The sequence below is a fragment of the Mytilus californianus genome, unplaced genomic scaffold (genome assembly GCF_021869535.1).
Source record: "Mytilus californianus isolate M0D057914Y unplaced genomic scaffold, xbMytCali1.0.p SCAF_14, whole genome shotgun sequence".
NCBI lineage: Eukaryota > Metazoa > Mollusca > Bivalvia > Mytilida > Mytilidae > Mytilus > Mytilus californianus.
Genome location: NW_026262626.1, coordinates 3,155,461 through 3,175,463, shown reverse-complemented (window position 1 = coordinate 3,175,463; position 20,003 = coordinate 3,155,461). Strand labels below are relative to the sequence as shown.

The 20,003-nt window shown below is 33.4% G+C and overlaps 1 protein-coding gene across 2 annotated transcripts in view; it reads left to right on the top strand.

Moving 5' to 3' along the window:
• The first annotated feature begins 3,573 nt into the window (after positions 1-3,573).
• The window catches only part of LOC127724030 (serine protease inhibitor dipetalogastin-like), a 33,024-nt gene continuing 16,594 nt past the window's right edge, over positions 3,574-20,003 (top strand). The window contains exons 1-6 of one of the 2 annotated variants that reach the window (XM_052230783.1): positions 3,574-3,695; positions 4,442-4,526; positions 6,173-6,260; positions 8,648-8,773; positions 18,562-18,687; positions 19,702-19,827. In XM_052230783.1, coding sequence (XP_052086743.1) covers positions 4,472-4,526; positions 6,173-6,260; positions 8,648-8,773; positions 18,562-18,687; positions 19,702-19,827 — 521 coding nt within the window. In that variant the 5' untranslated portion in view covers positions 3,574-3,695; positions 4,442-4,471. The remainder of the gene's footprint in view (positions 3,696-4,441; positions 4,527-6,172; positions 6,261-8,647; positions 8,774-18,561; positions 18,688-19,701; positions 19,828-20,003) is intronic. The other variant, XM_052230784.1, reaches the window with a different exon arrangement.

Genomic DNA, 20,003 nt, shown 5'->3' with positions numbered 1-20,003 from the left:
TTTAGCAAGTAGATGTCTATTATCACATTTTAATGGTTTTTTAGGAAACATTTGGTAAATCTTTAAAATTCGATTTTCAATTTATTATTTAACCTCTGTAAGTAACTATTAAGAACATGACATACTATACATGCACATATCTTATGTAGAAGATCGTCGATCTAGATGTCTTTGTTATATTTTGTTGGTTTGTTTGTGTAATTGACTTATACTCAACATCATCTTTTATTTTACGGACGCCTTCACGAGTTGGTTGACCATTATGGAATAACCGTTTCACAGATGATATCGGATATGTTCCTTATGTCGTAACTACAATACCCTTCCCTTTTCACGAATGTGACTTACCGAATTAGACTATTTACCGGATTTGTAATAACATAAGCAACACGACGGGTGCCACATGTGGAGCAGGATCTGCTTACCCTTCCGGAGCACCTGAGATCACCCCCAGTTTTTGGTGGGGTTCGTGTTGCTTAGTCTTTAGTTTTCTATGTTGTGTAATCTGTACTATTATTTGTCTGTTTGTCTTTTTATTTTTGGCCATGACGTTTGTTTTCGATCTATGAGTTTGACTGTCCCTCTGGTATCTTTCGTCCCTCTTTTTATTCACATCTACATTACAGTTATATGAAAATAAGGAGATATGGTTTTCTTGCCATTTAGACAACAGTCAATATATATATATATATATATATATATATATATGCACACGTATAAAAATTGCGGTTTTTATCCAACGCAATCATAGGTTTGAACGTTGTTTTCAATTTAGACTTGTTTATATTTTTTCGTTTGGGCTTGTATTATACTTGACCCCGGGTTTACATGATCCTTTCATCCTATTTTGACTCTTTCAAAAGAGTCTATCCTAAATTGAGGTAAATTATATGGCCTTCCAAATACCGTTTCGATTCCTAACATCACTGAAGAGTCATTAATTGTCGAAATCCAGATATGGTGTACTGATTTTTGCACCTTTTGTTTGCGGTATACCATCTTTTCCGCCAGTTTATTGTTTTCTGTTTGATATTGAATTAATAGTTAAGATCTATTTTGTTATATCTGGTGATCATTTTATTTGGCAATCGCCAATGGCAGTCAGCAGGGTTTAAGAACATCCGTTGTTCGACCTGCTAGTCAAATGCGTTTTGTGAAAATATACTTTGTCACTTTTTTGGTCTTTTGGAAAATGTTGTTTGTGCTGTATTTAGACCCCTTTACCAAGAAATTTGTTTTGCATGCACACGTATAAAAATTGCGGTTTTTATCCAACGCAATCATAGTTTTGAACGTTGTTTTCAATTTTGACTTGTTTATATATATGTGACTGTATCTTGCATTAATTTGTAAAATCCTTTGCAATAGATATTTCAGCTGATCTGTAACAATTCCATCTTCATGCCTTATATATCATGTATTGTATTACGACGCTAGATTAAAGCTGACTAGGAAAGGTAACACCCGGCCACCGAAAGCTTTATTATTGTGAAGCCTAGGTGGTCGTGTGGTCTAGCGCGTCGCATACCGTGAAGGCGATTTGGTGTCACGATATCTCAGTAGCATGAGTTCGAATTCCGGCGAGGGAAGAAAAAAAAATTTGCGAAAGCAAATTTACAGATCTAACATTGTTGGGCTGATGTTTAGACGAGTTGTATATACAGAATGTACACAGCCATGTATCACCATCACTGCTGGTTATCCGATGGATAAATCTGTTCTAGAATTGTCACTTGTCACTGGTTCAGACGTACTTATAAATATAATTATTTCTGTGACTGTATCTTGCATTAATTTGTAGATCTAACATTGTTGGGGTGATGTTTAGACGAGTTGTATATACAGAATGTACACAGCCATGTATCACCATCACTGCTGGTGATCCGATGGATAAATCTGTTGTAGAGTTGTCACTGTTTCAGACGTACTTATAAATATAATTATTTCTGTGACTGTATCTTGCATTACTTTGTAGGATCCTTTACAATATATATTTCAGCTGATCTGTAACAATTCCATCTTCATGCCTTATATATCATGTACTGTATTACGACGCTAGATTAAAACTGACGAGGAATGGTAACACACGGCCACCGAAAGCTTTATTATTGTGAAGCCTACGTGGTCGTGTGGTCTAGCACGTCGGATACAGTGCAGCCGATTTGGTGTCACGATATCTCAGTAGCATGAGTTCGAATCCCGGCGAGGGAAGAACAAACAATTTGCGAAAGTAAATTTACAGATCTAACATTGTTGGGCTGATGTTTAGACGAGTTGTATACATATATATATATATATATATATATATATATATATACTTATAATCCAAAGTCCTTTTTATGGAAAATAAACGGTATGACTAAAACAAGTTGTTTTGTTTGCACAAGTTTTGTCCCTATGCTCATGCATTCCAATAATATGTTTATTTTATAAAGAATATGACATTCTTGTAGGATACAAGTAGTACTTAAAGGACACTTTATAATGATAGGTGGAGATATGTTCCAATTGTCGGAACCACAATCCCGTCCTCCTTTTCAGAGAATGTGATCTACTGAATTGGACTCATCATCGGGTTTGTACTAAAATGAGCAACACAACGGCTGCCACATGTGGAGCCTGATCTGCTTATTCTTCCGAAGCACGAGATATCATCCCCAGTTTTTGGTGGGGTGGTGTTGCTCAATTAATAGTTACCTATGTTATGTTTTGTACACTGTTGTTTGTCTTTTGTTTTTTTTCTCTTTTTGCCATGACGTTGTCAGTTTTTTTCTACTTTGAATGTCCCTTTGATATCTTTAGCCTCTCTGTTATCAACTACTCAAGTGACACTGTGAAGGTCATTGAGGAATTACCTAACTCTTTATTTTTCTTAGCAATCTGAATTGCAAGTGGACTACTTCTGAGAGACACATGGAAATATTACCGACAACATGCAAACATAACCGTTATGGAATAAATTTTACAAATTGGCTAAATGTTACTCATAGATGACTCACCTTAAAGTACTTATACTATGATGTCCATCATTACTACAAGATGGCTGATATGACATGGTTAAACAAACTGTGATCTCAGGACCCGACATGAAATAGACGATTGCAAATATAAAACAGATTGACATTATCTACGATTTTACAATTGAAATTCATATTATGCTTATATATATATATGATATGTACCTCTATTGACTTATTAGTTCTTAGGTACTCATTTTAGAGTTGACAAAATGCCGTTTGTATCAAATTTCCCAGATTATAGTTAAAACTCTACAAATAAAATTGACACAAAAAATAAATACTTTTCCCAAATAGACTTCCGTATTTATTCAATTAAAATTGAAGAAAACATACTGACTTGCATTATGAAGTAGAAATACATTAAGTCAATGGAATGTTAATCTGAATATGATTACATGTGCATTTCTTCTGTTTCACAATTTATACTATGTAATTTGTTTTATTTGGATTATATTTTTCAATATTTTGCTGGTAAAAAAGGATTACAAATAATATTCTAGATTGTCAAATTACGAAGCTGTATGACTTGACAGCATATGTTAACGGACAATGTTCAATGCTGCATAATTCTTATCGTACTTAAATAAGAAGCAATAATGTTGAAATCATTTTTGATAAATTCAATATAGAATAACTGGCATATTTGGATAAAATATTTAACTGTTAGAATCCAAGGTAAGATATGACTTGGTAATATAAAAGGAAACATAATTGATTGATTGGTGTCTAACGTAACTTTCAGCACTGTTGTGTAATTTCATGGCGGTCAGTTTTTATTGGTGGAAGAAACATGAGTGCCCTGAAGAGAACCACCGACCTTCGGTAAGAAAACTGACAATCCTAGTCAATTAAGATTGGAGTCGAGCACACCTGTCACATGCGGGATTTGAACTCACAGCTTCAGTGTTGAAAGACTAGTGATACAGTTGTTAGACCATTCGGCCACCGAGGCCCCTTTGATTGAATCATCTGATACTCGGATTAAAATCGTGAAAATATAAAGGAAGAAATAGGAAAAAAACCCCAAAAAAAAAAAACAAAAAAAAAAAACAAAAAACACCCGCACAGTATAATTATTATATTTCATGACTATAAAATTCCCACATAAATGATTTCCTTGAGAATTTTTTTTTAAAACAACATTATCTTTTCAAATTGACCATTTCCGATTTCGAAGAAGATAATAATATATTTTCATGACTTCACAAAAAATTTCAAATTTCAATTTGATCATAAAAGAACATGTTTATTCACTTCTATATTATATAAAATTGAGAGCTACTTACATAAATAAACTATTATTCATAAATACAATAACAATATTGAACAAATTATTATAATAAACCTTCCAACCGACTAACACTTTCCTAGTTTTAAGTCAGGTAAATTCAGCAATGTTTGCGTTTTTTTTTATTTTTCAGATCTTTTCTTCAGTTGTGATTAAGATTATAATGAGACGAATGTTGGTTTTGCTGTTTATATTTATGAACCATGTTTTCGAATCCTGTAAGGATCTAAATTTAAGATATTGAACTTAAACTTTCTTGTTTTTTTTTTAATTACTTCAATGCCATTTAATGTTCATAATATGATACCAAATCACCTTAAAAGTTGTTTTTCATTTCGGAACTTATTCACATGATACAGAAGTTCCGAATACCTGTAATTTGACTTATATAATCTATCGAGCTTGATGGCACTTAGGACATCTGTTAATCCCATACGGCAAATAGAAGCAATTTCTCTGCAACACTGAATGCCATTTGTTTACAATTTATCTAACTAAATTATTTGATTATATTATTTTTTTGCAACATATGTTCAAACAAAATAAAATCAATGTATAGGTTGTTATTTTAAATAACAGGAATATTAGTTTGAATTAGGAATATGACAGTTGTTTTCCATTCGTTTGATGTGTTTGAGCTTTTGATTTTGCCATTTCATAAAGGGCTTTTCCTTTTGAATTTCCCTTGGGGATCGGTATTTTTGTTATTTTACTTTTTTTATAAGGAGAAAATACTGCGTTAGAGGAATAATTTCGTGTAATCAAATGCAAATGAGAACAAACGGGGGTACAGTATTTATGATGGTCGGTGTAAGTTTGATTTCATAATTCATAGATTAGATATTTAGCCAAAATGTAACATTTAAATCACGTCGATACTGAGGTAATAGGGACTGGGCGGATGGTATCATCTGGAATAGAAAGTCATACATCAGCGTCACATGTTCATTAACAGTAGTTAACAGGTACAGTACCGATTTCATTGTGCCGCTACTGATGGACTGTAGGACCTTGTCTAACCATCTGCATAATGGGCATTTGTAGTGTATTGACATTATGTAAATAAACTCATCATAGATACCAGGATTGAAATTTTGTATTTGCGCCAGACGCGTGTTTCGTCTACAAAAGACTCATCAGTGACGCTCGAATAAAAAAAAAAAGTTAAAAGGCTATATAAAGTACGAAGTTGAAGAGCATTGAGGACCAAAAATTCCTAAAAGTTTTGCCAAATACAGCTAAGGTAATCTTTTCTTGAGGTAGAAAAATGATACATCTTAAAATTATTTGTGGATTAATAGTTGAAATTTATTAAAACTAAGTGACAGCTTCCATAAGTTAACCATGAACACAAATAGTTTGAGTGTCACTGTTGAAGCTCATTGAGTCTTGATGGTCACACACATCGTGTTTGGGTTTCAAAGACTTTAAGTGTCGAGCGTACATGAAGAGAAAACCACAACCAAGGACACTGAAACAAGTACAAAACTTTCTAGAATTAAAAAAAAAATGTTGTAATGTGATTTGTTTATTTGTATCCCAAATGAGAACAGCAGACATAAAAACGAATCAAATACATGTACGAGGAAAAGAAGAACTCATTTTCAACCTTTATTTTGTTTAAAGTACATAAAAAAGTGTTTTTCTAATTTCACGACAAAACGCAAGTCTTATTTAGGAGTACACTTTCTGTAAGTTTTTCGTAAAATGTCGTAAAAAAGTAAATAAGTTTGAAAGTTGTCATTGATCCCTGCCTACAGTCGTCTATTCGCATCGGCTCTGGTATTTGTATGATTTATATATTCATTAGTAAAATTTGTCTTGTAATATGCATAGTGAGTTAAAAAAGTATAATAATTTACAGCTTCTACATGTTCTTGTCCAAAAGATGTCAGTCCTGTTTGCGGAGTTGATGGCAATACCTTTGATAATGAGTGCGAAAGTGTATGCTTGTAAGTATTAATGTACTTTAATATTTGACTTGCTCTGAAGGGAAGATTGATTATTTGCTTTCAAAGTAAGAAAGATCTCGAAGTATTAGGGTGTTTGAATATCTTTTATTATCAACAAATTTATCTTAAATAATTCTGTTCGCAAAGTGTCAAACTTTTATCCGTAGAAACACTGACGTCTTTCTAAAAAAATATCATATAGAATTTGTTATTTACCTTTTCATGTCTGCTTAAATTCATCCAATTCTAACAAAGTTAAATTGACTTTCATTGGATATTTGCTTTTCAAAATTGTTGCTTAAATAGTACAACAGAGATATCGCATGCTTAACATTACTGTTGAAAATTGCATTCATTTGAATGGTGTAAAAGTAAGATTCTCGTTTGAATTGCTTTACATTTGTTATTTCGGAGCCTTTTATAGCTGAATATGCGGTGTGGGTTTTACTCATTGTTGAAGGCTGTACGGTGACCTATATTTGTTAATTTCTGTGTGATGTGGTCTCTTGTGGAGAGTTGTCCCATTGCAGTCATACCGCATCTTCTTATTTTAATATTATACTAGAACACACCCGTGAAATCGCGGGCATTTAGAGCTTGGTTGAAAGTATGTAAACTGTTATAAGATGAAGTTTTGTAAAAGATTGTATGATTGGAGAATTTCAGGAAAAGTATCAAACGTATCTTAAGATCTTATCTTATCTTGCTTACGCTCGGGATAAAATTCAAATATAACGACCCATGCCATGTGAAAATTTTCAACAAATCTATGGCTTGCATGAATTATTTCCTAAATTTCTTAAATAAAACATGATTGTATACCGGTTCCAGGGGTCCCAAGAAATCTGATTTTTATCGCTTCCTTTCAGGGACCGAAGGAATGTTTGATACCAGTTCCTGTAGCTCAGGTACCCAAAAACGTTGTATGTAATCAAGTTAGGAATTAAGGGTTGTTTGTAAATTTACCAAAATTCTGTGAAACTTTAAACAGTCCTAAACGGAAGTCTTGTCTATGACTTAAAAGTCCGTACGATGACGGAAACAATATCAGGACGTCTTTATTTTCGTTTTCCTTCCAAAATATCCCAAACGGAATAATCATAAGCGAGGATGACAAATGCGACTATGTATGGTACCTATAGGACACAGAGGCATGATGATTGATTTATTGTGGAAGGAGAGAAGCAACACACAAAATGAGGTCTTCTCATTTAATAGTATAGATACCTCGTTTGTATTCTTTTTTCGAGTCATGGGTCATGCCGATCTCCTTCAGTGGACATTGATTAATGGCTTAGTATAACAACTTTACTCATTAAAATGAATAAACAATTTCATAGTTCACAATCAAGATCTGAATAGAATAACGTGCTGTTTACACTACTGTCCCAGGTAAGGGAAGGGTTGGGCGCCCGCAACCATGTTTAACCCCGCCATTTTCTGTATGTGCCTGTTTCAAGTCAGGAGCCTGTAATTCATTGGTTGTCGTTTGCTGATGTATATCATATTTGTTTTTCGTTCATATATCATTTTGTCTCTATTGGGGATTTGTCTCATTGGCAATCATACCACATCTTATTAATTTTATATCATAAAGTTGGATAGATTTTTTTGAGACTGATACGACAAAAATTTGGTTTTACAAAAGTTCTTAATAATACACGGTATGTATTCGGAAAACACATGTAACAAGTCAGGAATATGGAAATTGTTTTTCACTTGTTTCATTGATTGAAAGCGTTTGATGTTGTCAGTTTTTACGGACTGCCTTTTTTTTGCCTTGGAGTGCGATATTTTTTTTATACTTATTTTTCGCAAATAATTTTTATCACAACTATATCGTAAATGTTGTGATAACTAATGCTCTGATGCGTTGAATGAAAATGCAATTCAACAGGTTCTAGTTCTGTCTATAAATCAGCATAAATTCAGAAGATTTAAGATACAAAGTGTCCCCGTTCTCTTTTACATGGTACGATTAGTAGCAAACATGCGTGCAATAAGTTATCTTTAGAAATAACCAGAAACTAATATTTTTATAAGAAGGTTGTCTAGATAAGAATTGTTTAACAATATAATTACATACTTGGTAATGGATTATATGGCATGACTGAAAAAGTTTATTGTCTTATTGTCACAGTATCTGTCTTTTGTAGTAAATTGGCTATATGTATCACTTAGCAATTGTCTCCCATCAATCATGTTTAATATTACGTCACTTTTCCAGTTTTTACCTTTGAGTTTTGAGTTTTGTTAAACTTTATCAAATCAACACAATGCTTAATCGACTTTGATCCTTTTTTTTTTGTTTTACATAATTATGGTTTAACGAAGTTATTGCAGGTATGCTCAATATGACAAAAGGAAATTGGAAATTCTAATTTCAGTGATGTAAAGGTTAAATGCAAAGGTAAATGTCCCTGTAATGATTTGTGTGACTGTCCAAAAACAACCAGTCCTGTTTGCGGAGTTGATAACAAAACATATGTTAACCAGTGCGAAGCTAAATGCGCGTAAGTATTAATGTACTTTAATATTTTACTTGCTCTGAAGAGAGGATTAATCATTTACGTTCACAGTATCAACAACATATTTTGAAAAAATGGTGTAAACAAAGTACAGCCTTTTATCCTAAGACATGCTTATTTTTTCTCCAAAAGAAATTAACATATACGATTCGTTGTAAACCTTTTCAGTCTTTGCTCAAATTCATTCATTTAACACAATGCTAAATTGACTTTCATTGCATAAATTCTTTTCATAGTTATTGTTCAAAGTGGAAAACAAAGATATGATATGCTTAATATTACTGAAAGGAATTGAATTTTTTTAATAGTGTAAAAGAAAGATTCACTGGTTAGTAGCCCTGTAATTTGTATCTTTGTCCAAAAATATACAGTGCTGCTAGCGGAGAAAATGCCAACACATATAGTAATGAGTTTTACGCTAAATGCGCTGTAACTATTAATTTTCTCTTATATTCGACTTTTTGAGAGTGAGATTTATTCGGTCATTTCGCTATGAGACAGAAGAGTAAGAAGGTTGTTCGAATGAAATCAGCAAATTTATCTAAAAATAGTGTAAACAAAATGTCAGTCTTTCAGTCTGAGATATAGGAATTTTGATCAATACCAATAAAATCTTTTCCAAAGGAAGTAAACTCACATACCTCATTTTTTCCGGGTTATGGGTCTTGACGGTCTCCTTCAGTTGACATTGATTAAAGGCATAGTATAACAACTTTCCTCATTAAAATAAACAAACAATATAAGATTAAGATCTGGGTAAAGTAACGTCAAGGTCATGTTTTTCTATGACTGTTTATAACGTCTTTACACTAAATCCATTGGGTGTTGGATGTGTACGGATTGATAACTTAGTCTTAGATGCATGATTTTTGTTATTAGTTGTTAGTAGCTTTGAACTAGCTGTCAGTAACTGCAAGTACTCTCAGATCTGTACTTAGTGTCTTTTTGTTGTTTGGATGTACAAGTACCCTGCTACGTCCACTTGTATTTGTAGTATTGTATTTTTATCCATCTGATGAGTTAAGCTTCTTTCAACTGATTTTTATAGTTCGTTCTTATGTTGTACTGTTACACCACTGTCCCAGGTTAGGGGGAGGGTTGTAATCCCGCTAACATGTTTAACCCCATTCTGTATGTATGTGCCTGTCCCAAGTCAGGAGCCTGTAATTCAGTGGTTGTCGTTTGTTTATGTGTTACATATTTGTTTTTTGTTCATTTTTTGTACATAAATTAGGCCATTAGTTTTCTCGTTTGAATTGTTTTATATTGTCATTTCGGGGCCTTTTATAGCTGACTGTGCGGTGTGGGCTTTGCTCATTGTTGAAGGCCGTACGGTGACCTAAAGTTGTTAATTTCTGTGTCATTTGGTGTCTTGTGGAGAGTTGTCTCATTGGCAATCATACCACATCTTCTTTTTTATATTATAAAGGTGTAATACCACCATTGATTTTCCCCTATTAGTCTTTGTTAAATTTGCAATTTTTAAAAATTGTGCAGAAGTTATCTTTGTTTTAAATAAAGAAATACTTGGCATGAGTAAAGTTTTATCCAGTCCAGTACTATAGACAAAATTTCACATAACATGTCATTGCATATAAGAAAATAACCATCACTGGAAGTTAACCAATCAAATTTTCACCTCTTTCCTTCCTGTGTACAAGCTTTAGTAACCACGTACCCTCAAGTTTCCAAAATATTCTACAGAAACACCAAAAAACAAAAAAGCAAAAAACAAAATTGTGCTTTGAAACACCCAAGATATATGTTTGTGACCCAGAAATTTTTTCCTGCAATGAAAGGTAGGATTAATTCCTACAACTGTCAAATTCAAGGGAATATTTTTTTCGACCCCTTTTCGTATGCAACCTGATGTGACGTACTTTGATTTGGTGGTGTTACTCATAAAGTTGTATATATTGTATGCGACCTATTTGTCCGTAATTTGGTTTTACAAAACTTCTTATTTGTACACGGTATGTATTCGCAAATATTTTTGAACACAAATATTTTGTAAATGACATAATAACTTACGTTCTGGTCAAATGTATAATAATATGAAATTCAACAGGTTCTAGTTCTGTCTATAGATGAACATAAAATCGGTGCAATTCAAGATAAAAAGTGTCTCCGTTCTCTTCTGAATGAACAGATTAGTAGCAAAAATGCGTACAATAATTTATTTGAGGTCAATCATCAGGTATCAATTAGTGCAGAAGACGGCTTTCTAGATATGAACTGTTTAATAACATAATTGCATACTTGATAATGGAATTGATGGCATGACTGAAAGAGTCGATTGTCATATTGTTACCGAATCTGTCTTTTGCGGTACAATTGCTATGTGTATCTCTTTGCTATTGTTCTCTTTTGATTATTTTGAATAAAACATCACTATTTTTCAACTTTTATCGTTGTGTGTTGTTTAACTTTATCCAATAAACTAAATGCTTAATCGACTTTCATCCTTATTTGTTGTTCATAATTATTGTTCAACGAGGCTATGTGACTTAAGGAAATTAAAAATTCTTATTTTTTCAGTGGATTAAACGTAAAATGCAATAGAAAATGTCCCACAACTATATCGTAAATGTTGTAATAGCTTATGTTTTGATGCGTTCAATGAAAATGCAAATCAACAGGATTTAGTTCTGTCTATAAATCAGCATAAATTCAAAAGATTTAAGATACAAAGTGTTGCCGTTCTCTTCTACATGATACGATTTGTAGCAAATATGCGTGAAATAAATTATTGGTCGTAAATAATCAGGAATTAATGTGTTTATAAGAAGGCTGTCTAGCTGTATAATGGCTATGTGTATCTCTTTGCAATTGTCGCCTATTATCCATGTTTAAGAATTCATTACTTTTCCAGTTTTTACCTTTGCGTTTTCTCAAACTTTATCAAATCAACACAATGCTTAATCGACTTTCATCCTTTATTTGTTCAACGAGGCTACTGCAGATATGCTTAATATGATTAAAGGAAATTGGAAATTCTAATTCGTTTCAGTGGAGTAAAAGTTAAATGCAATAAAAACTGTCCCTGTGATGATGTGTGTCCCTGTCCAAAAAAAAATACAGCCCTGTTTGCGGAGTTGATGACAAAACATATAAAAGCAAGTGCGAGGCTAAATGTGCGAAGTATTAATGTACTTAAATATTTTCGGAAAATCCCGTTAGCCACTTGAAGTTTTAAATGACAACCATTTTTTAGATGGCCGCCATTCTAGGTAGAAATATTATTTTTACTATTCAAATTGACAAGAACAAAAATACCAAACTCAAAGAAAAATTCATAACAACAACTGGCAAAACCAAATACACAATGTACTAGATTTCTAAATAACTAAGACAACAAAGTAAAATAATGTAAGCACACTCCTCTAATAAAGTACATCAGAAAAAAAAAATAAATACACGGAAACATATTCATAACACCACCATAACGCTATAACTAAATGGCGGGATAAGTAAATACCGAACCACTCTCAAACATAATCATCAAAATTGAAAAAAAACAGAGGTAAAAGAAATCGTACGGACAATCAAACATTGAGGAAAAGTTTCTGTCAATAAATATATTCTATCCTTTGCACAAAGCTGTACAAGGGAGACTCAAACAATAGCACTTGCTCCTGCCATGACATTCAGTTTGCAGCCACATTTCGTAAGGTGTTGGCATATCTGAGTAATTGGCGGAAGTGCTGTCGAAAAGATTTGCCACATATCATCTTTTTTTTTCCAACCCTAGTCAGAAAGCCTTTCGCTTTCCATTCGACATATAGTTGATTGGCCCCATAGGCACCTGCTTGGTATGCATCACGCTTAACATGTTGAATAAGAGCTGCTTCTGTTGGGGGAATGGAGTCATATGATCTCTGTTTTCGAATATATAATTCCAGTCTTGCTTTTTCAATTCTATTAGTGTCACTAAATCTGTCATACTTATCGACTACGAACCTCTCAAGAATATAATAATCTTCTCAGTCAATAGTAAGTGGGTACTGACTGAGTTTTATAAAAACATAGACGCCTGAGAACATGTATGGGAATCCACATAAAGTTTTGTCATTGACCAACTACGACCAATAGCTCTTCTAAACCAAAACGCTGCAAAATTGGCAGAACACTGACCGCAATGACAAGGAAATATGTGTCGCTGGCTTCAATGAAAATGAGTTTGTCACAATAGGCTGCAGCGTGATTTGCATGCAAGAAGATTCGTGTGTTTGCTTTTTTCGTGATTGCAGTGTTTCAGTGCTTCAAGATTTATAGACTGATTGCAGACAACGCTTTCTTCTTATTTTGACACATCTTCACAATTTTATCCGTCAGAAAGGTAAAAAGCTCAATCTTGTTGCTATTGTCTCTCATGAAGATTCGCCAATTTTCTGGGATTTTCCCTTTATCAGTCACTCTGCGTCTTGTGCCTATGCATCGCTTTGATAGTGTTTCAGATTTTAAACAATAGAACTAGTATACCTCAGACACAATATATGTTATTGTGTAAGTACAGCTATATGTTTGTTCGTTTGGGACTATCTCTAGTGCTGCATATTCGTCCAACGTCTTCGATTTCCTTGGAAGCAATGTATTGATGAAAGCCGATCCGTCAAAAATGATGACACCAGCTTCTGGCTCAGTATCAGGAGGAGTAAAGCAAGTTTCCAGGATTGTCGCAAGCTGCGATTTCTGACAGTTGTGGTGAAAAGCATTATCAGTCATTGCAGCGGGAAAAGATTGATTCTCATACTGAAAATTCCATGAGGTCACATTCTCTAGACTGGCAAGAAATGAAAAGTGTAGAGAACAGACGACAGTCATCCTTTTAAGTTTTTTTCCCTTTGAATCCCTTGCTTTCAATTTTGACATATGCCGAAAGAAATCGATCTTGTTCTTCATAATTGGCTGATAAAATGATCACTCTTCTGTGTCCAACTCTTTCATAAACTCATTGAAGCGAGTTTTACCACTATCAAAATGAGAAGCAACCATGTGAGCGGCACTTCGATGGGCAACACTTTTTGTATCTAGTGTAAAAAGTTCGTCGGTCTCTTCCATAATGGGATTGCCAATATCTTTTAGTATACAGCTTCTGAACTTTATCGAGGAAAGTTTTTTGTGTTTTTTTTCTGTCTGTTCATAATGTCTTGTACTTTCTTTGGCATTCTTGGCTTCAGATGCCGATTCATACATAGCAACCAAGTGACTGACTTTAGGTCCGGCTACCTTTCAACGTCGTAATGCAGATGGGTCTTCTGTTACACAAATGGCACCACCATCACCTTTGATAACACCATTTGCTTGCTCATGTGCTTGGTCAATAGCCTACGCTGACAATTTACGAATAAATTTGTGAACAACAAATTTTCCGTTATGAAATTCTTCAGCTGGCTGAGGATATGTATGTGCTTAAGTAACATCATTTTTATGAGATGAATGGGGAGCCATCATGCATAGTTCACATTGTTATTGATAAAAAAAAAATGGTAACAACTCGCATAATGATTGACGGTATAAAGAAAAGTCTGCTTCTCGAAATGATCGGACCCGGGACAAATTGTTAATTCCATTGTCCACACCGAAATCCAATTTTGAAATTGTGTACTTTCAGTTTTGCGTCTTTCGCCCTAGTCTACGATACTTAGCATCTTCTGTGTTTGTTCACTGGCCTCTGAGTCTCAACAGTAACACCTGTAGTCTTCTTTGTGTACCTTGTGTAAGTGTACTAACCGTAACCTGGTGCATTTGCCGTATCCTAGTGAAATTGTAAGCAGAAAAAAAAAGATTCTGTTGCTTCCGAGAAAGCAATCCCTGCCTCAACAATGGCTCCTGTTCATCCACTATTTTCGAGGAGGTTTCAAATGGACTTAAATGCTGCCATTTCAATATGCACACCCCAAACATAACGACAAACTTGTCTTTGCCATACCTTTCGGGCCAATGCCACTGAATTTGTTTTGATAATGCATAGATTGTGATCAGCAGCAATAACTCAGATATGCAACCGTGTCTTTGATATTATCCATGACATGTCGTTTTGTGGCCACTGAATGGAGTTTTTCACGGATGAGAGGTAACAGCGATGTTCTACTCACATCAAATACTGGACCCATGCAATGCGCCGACTATGCAATGTTGTCGTCTTCATCAGTTGTCTCTTTTCGGCTTACTCTCTCAAGCCATTCATGCTCAACTGTTAAATCAATTTGCATTCATACGTCCAATGGTAAATTGGCTTTAGATGGAATTGGATTCTTTTTCGTGAGGAAAGCAGGGTAGATATTTGTACAAGAATCAGGAAATTCAGGAACCCTCTTTACCTTGTTGTCTTTAATGTGAACTGACTCACATTTTTCATCTGCATTGCCAGCTGATGGATGCTGGAAGAGTTAAATTGAAAAAAGTTGTTGCTGTCGTTGCAGTAGGATTATGGTATATGTTGTCCGTAGTAGCTGTGGTAAAAACCTTTTCCTTATTACTGTCGGACACACTACTCCTTCTTAAATGTATTTACTTACTGCTGTATCTCCCAGCACCCGATCATATTAAATGCTAAGGCCATGTCCATGCAAGGAGGCTTCTTTTTCTGGTTTTGGCATAGACAGACATCCCCAATCAGACATAGCAAACGGGGATTTGCGGTCTTTTGAATGCCTGTGAGTTGCTGTTCCTTCTCTGTACTTAGCATAGCAACTGTATTGTAAAAGTTGAGCCATTGTTAGATCGGTCTTGGATGCACCAAAGCGTAATTGTGACTTTATATCAGCACCATGCTCAATCATCCACAGAAACTTAAGAAGTGTGGAGGGAATTGCACTTTCAACACATCCTTTATGAATGTTTCAGAAAATCCTGGCATCATGGCAACTTTGGCAAGGATAATAGCTTCTGAATAGTTGGCTGCTTGTGACAAAGCCGCACCAATATCCTTTTTGAAAGCTAGAAGAATATCCCTTTCATTCTTATGAGCTTCAAGTTCAGGAATTTCTACGATCATTTTTTCCTATAATCTAGTAGAGTTGACATCAGGTGTTTGCATTCCTTATAAAAAAGTCGATGCTTGTAGAGACTGGCTAGATCTGCAAGATGGAATATAACAGGATTAACACTAACTGTTGTGTCTCCCCTACGTAGATGAGGAGCTCTGAAAACCAAGTGGATATAATTCCCGTTCTTCAAAGAGTTCACTGTCATTCTGATTTTTAAATTTTTAATAGGTGAGCCTTCTCCTTGTTGTCAGAGCTGTCAGAATAGTGATACTTCAGCTCTTGTGCAACAACATCTCCTCCACTAAGTACTGTCGGAAGTTTTCCATCATTAAGGTTTAGGGCACATTCATCTAACCATTCACCAAGCTGCATTATCATGGCTTGTCGCAGTTCAGATGTTGGATTTTCCTTATCTCATAAAAAACACACTCGACATTCAATGCTGGTTCTTTTAACCTTGCTTTTGTCCATCGTCTGCGGAGATCCTATTTAAAGCAGACCTCTTCTTGCCATGGCTAGCTTGGTATAATTGAAGAATAACCTACAGTTCTGGGGATATTTGGCATTGTTCCGTCTCAGTGTGTCTTCAATACCATCATCATTATCTAATCTGATAGGACTTAAAATAATCGGTAGTTGGTTGATGGCTTGGAAGATGGAATATTTGTTGCGATCATGTAGTAGCCACCATTTTCTTTACAACATGAATAGGGAGTTGGTGGAGATGTAAAATCTTCACCTTTTTATCTGTCTGACAAAAGCAACATTTATTTTAATCAGTTTGATTGTCACACTTCAAATCCTTATAATATCTATCTTCACAATTTCAATAGACTGCTATAATTATTCTATCCTCAGGCCAACTTAAATTAAACGCTAACTATTTTAATGACGTTTTCCTGCAAAATTTATGGATATAAATCTTGAACTTTATATAATTTAAAATGGTAATACCATATGAATTGTGAACAGTAATTTTGTGACAAATAAGTTATATAGAATTTAATATATGATAATATGAAATGTCTTAAATATTATATAGTATTTGGCTTATTTATAAAAGCGAATCTACTATTTGACCTAAACACCATTAAAATGGAGCTACTAAGACTACTTTTATATTAAGATTATTTTTTTTTAAATCAGGATTAGCGGTCATCTGGAAATTGGCCACCATTTAAAAAAAAAAAAAAAAAAAAAAAAGCAAAAAAGATAGCTAACGGTTTTTTTCAAACAAGTATCTTAATGGGGAGTACCCATGCAAATGTTGATGCTTGTACAACAAACAGAACATATTTTCTAAATATTGACGTAACCTGCCGGGCTAGAATGGAAGATAAATTATTTGCTTTCACAGTTAGAAAAATCTCGAGGTAATATTATGTTTAAATATTTTTAACTATCAGCAGCTTTTTTTTTAAAAATGGTGTAAGCAAAGTGCCTGTCTTTCATCCTAAGAAATACTGACTTTTTTTCTCCAAAAGAATTTAACATACAAGATTAGTTGTTAACCTTTTCAGTCTTTGCTAAAATTCATCCATTTAACACACTTTCATTGCAAACATGCTTTTCATAATTATTGTTCAACTAATGAAAAAAAAATTATAGTAAGCTCAATATTACTGAAAGGAATTGCATTTTTTTTAATAGCGTAAAAGTAAGATTCACTTGTAAGTGGTTTTGTAATTTGTGTCTTTGTCCAAAAATATACGGTATTGCTCACGGAGATAATGACAACACATATAGTAGAGGTTTACGCTTAATGCGGGGTTAGTATTAATTTTTATTTTGAGGATGATATTTATTTTGTCATTTCGCTATGAGACAGAAATCGAGGTATAAGTTGTTGTTTGAATGATTTATCTAAAAAAATCAACAAATTTATTTGAAAAATGGTGTAAACAAAATGTCTGTCTCTCATTCTGAGATAAATTACTTTTAATTAATCCCAATACGATCTTCTCCAAAAGAAGTAAACTTATATACCTTGTTGTTATTTTTATTTTTGTCGGGTCATGGGTCATGCCGGTTTTTTTCAGTGGACATTGAGTAATGGCATAGTATAACAACTTTCCTCATTATAATTTGAACAATATAAGATTTCACAACCAAGATCTTGGTAAAATAACGTCATAAAAGTTTTAGATTGTATACGACTGATACGTCCGTAATTTGGTTTTACAAAATTTCTTTATTGTACACGGTATGTATTCGCAAATATTTTCGAACACAACTATTTTGTAAATGTCGTATTAACTTTCGTTCTGATCCGTTGAATGATAATGCAATTCAATAGGTTCTAGTTCTGTCTGTAAATAAGCATAACATCAATAGAATTTAAGATAAAATGTGTTGCCGTTCTCTTCTGAAGGAATAAATTAGTAGTAAAAACGCGTACAATAAGTTTTTTGAAGTAAATCATCAGGTATCAATGTGTGTAGAAGACGCCTTTCTACTTATGAACTTTTTAATAACAAAATAACATACTTGATAATTGATTTTATGGCATGATGTAATAAAGTTGATTGTCATATTGTCACAGTATCTGTCTTTCGCGGTATAATGTCTATGTGTATTTCTTTTCAATTGTCTTCTTTAAATCATGTTTAATAATACGTCACTTTTTTCAGATTTTACCTTTGTGTTTTGTTAAATTTTATCCAATCAACACATTGTTAATTGACTTTCTTCCCTTATTTTTTTTATATAAATATTGGTCAACTAATTCATTGCAGTTATGTTCAATATGACTAAAGGTAATTGGAAGTTCATTTTTTTTAGTGGAGTGAAGGTAAAATGCAATAGTAAATGTCCGTGTGTTAATTTGTGTTCCTGTTCAAAAAAGTACAGTCCTGTTTGCGGAGTTGATGACAAAACATATGATAATAAGTGTATAGCTAAATGCGCGTAAGTATAACAGAACTTTAACATTCGACTTGTTATGAAGTAGATATTTATATTTTGCTTCCACAGTAATAAAAGGTACTACGATGTTTTCATAATTTTCAAATGTCAGCAAATTCATTTAAAAAAATAGTGTGAACAAAACGCTAGGCAATCAGTCTCAGATACAAAGATTCTGATCAATTTCAATCATATCTTCTCCAAAAGAAGTAAACTTACATACCTTGTTGTTATTTTTATTTTTGTCGGGTCATGGGTCATGCCGGTTTTTTTCAGTGGACATTGAGTAATGGCATAGTATAACAACTTTCCACATTATAATTTGAACAATATAAGATTTCACTATCAAGATCTTGGTAAAATAACGTCATAAAGTTGTAGATTTTATACGACTGATACGTCCGTAATTTGGTTTTACAAAATTTCTTTATTGTACACGGTATGTATTCGCAAATATTTTCGAACACAACTATTTTGTAAATGTCGTATTAACTTTCGTTCTGATCCGTTGAATGATAATGCAATTCAACAGGTTCTAGTTCTGTCTATAAATAAGCATAACATCAATAGAATTTAAGATAAAATGTGTTGCCGTTCTCTTCTGAAGGAATAAATTAGTAGTAAAAATGCGTACAATCAGTTTTTTGAAGTAAATCATCAGGTATCAATGTGTGTAGAAGACGCCTTTCTACTTATGAACTTTTTAATAACAAAATAACATACTTGATAATTGATTTTATGGCATGATGTAATAAAGTTGATTGTCATATTTTCACAGTATCTGTCTTTCGCGGTATAATGTCTATGTGTATTTCTTTTCAATTGTCTTCTTTAAATCATGTTTAATAATACGTCACTTTTTTCAGATTTTACCTTTGTGTTTTGTTAAATTTTATCCAATCAACACAATGTTAATTGACTTTCTTCCCTTATTTTTTTTATGTAAATATTGGTCAACTAATTCATTGCAGTTATGTTCAATATGACTAAAGGTAATTGGAAATTCATTTTTTTCAGTGGAGTGAAGGTAAAATGCAATAGCAAATGTCCGTGTGTTAATTTGTGTTCCTGTTCAAAAAAGTACAGTCCTGTTTGCGGAGTTGATGACAAAACATATGATAATAAGTGTATAGCTAAATGCGCGTAAGTATAACAGAACTTTAACATTCGACTTGTTCTGAAGTAGATATTTATATTTTGCTTCCACAGTAATAAAAGGTACTACGATGTTTCATAATTTTCAAATGTCAGCAAATTCATTTAAAAAAATAGTGTAAACAAAACGCTAGGCAATCAGTCTCAGATACAAAGATTCTGAT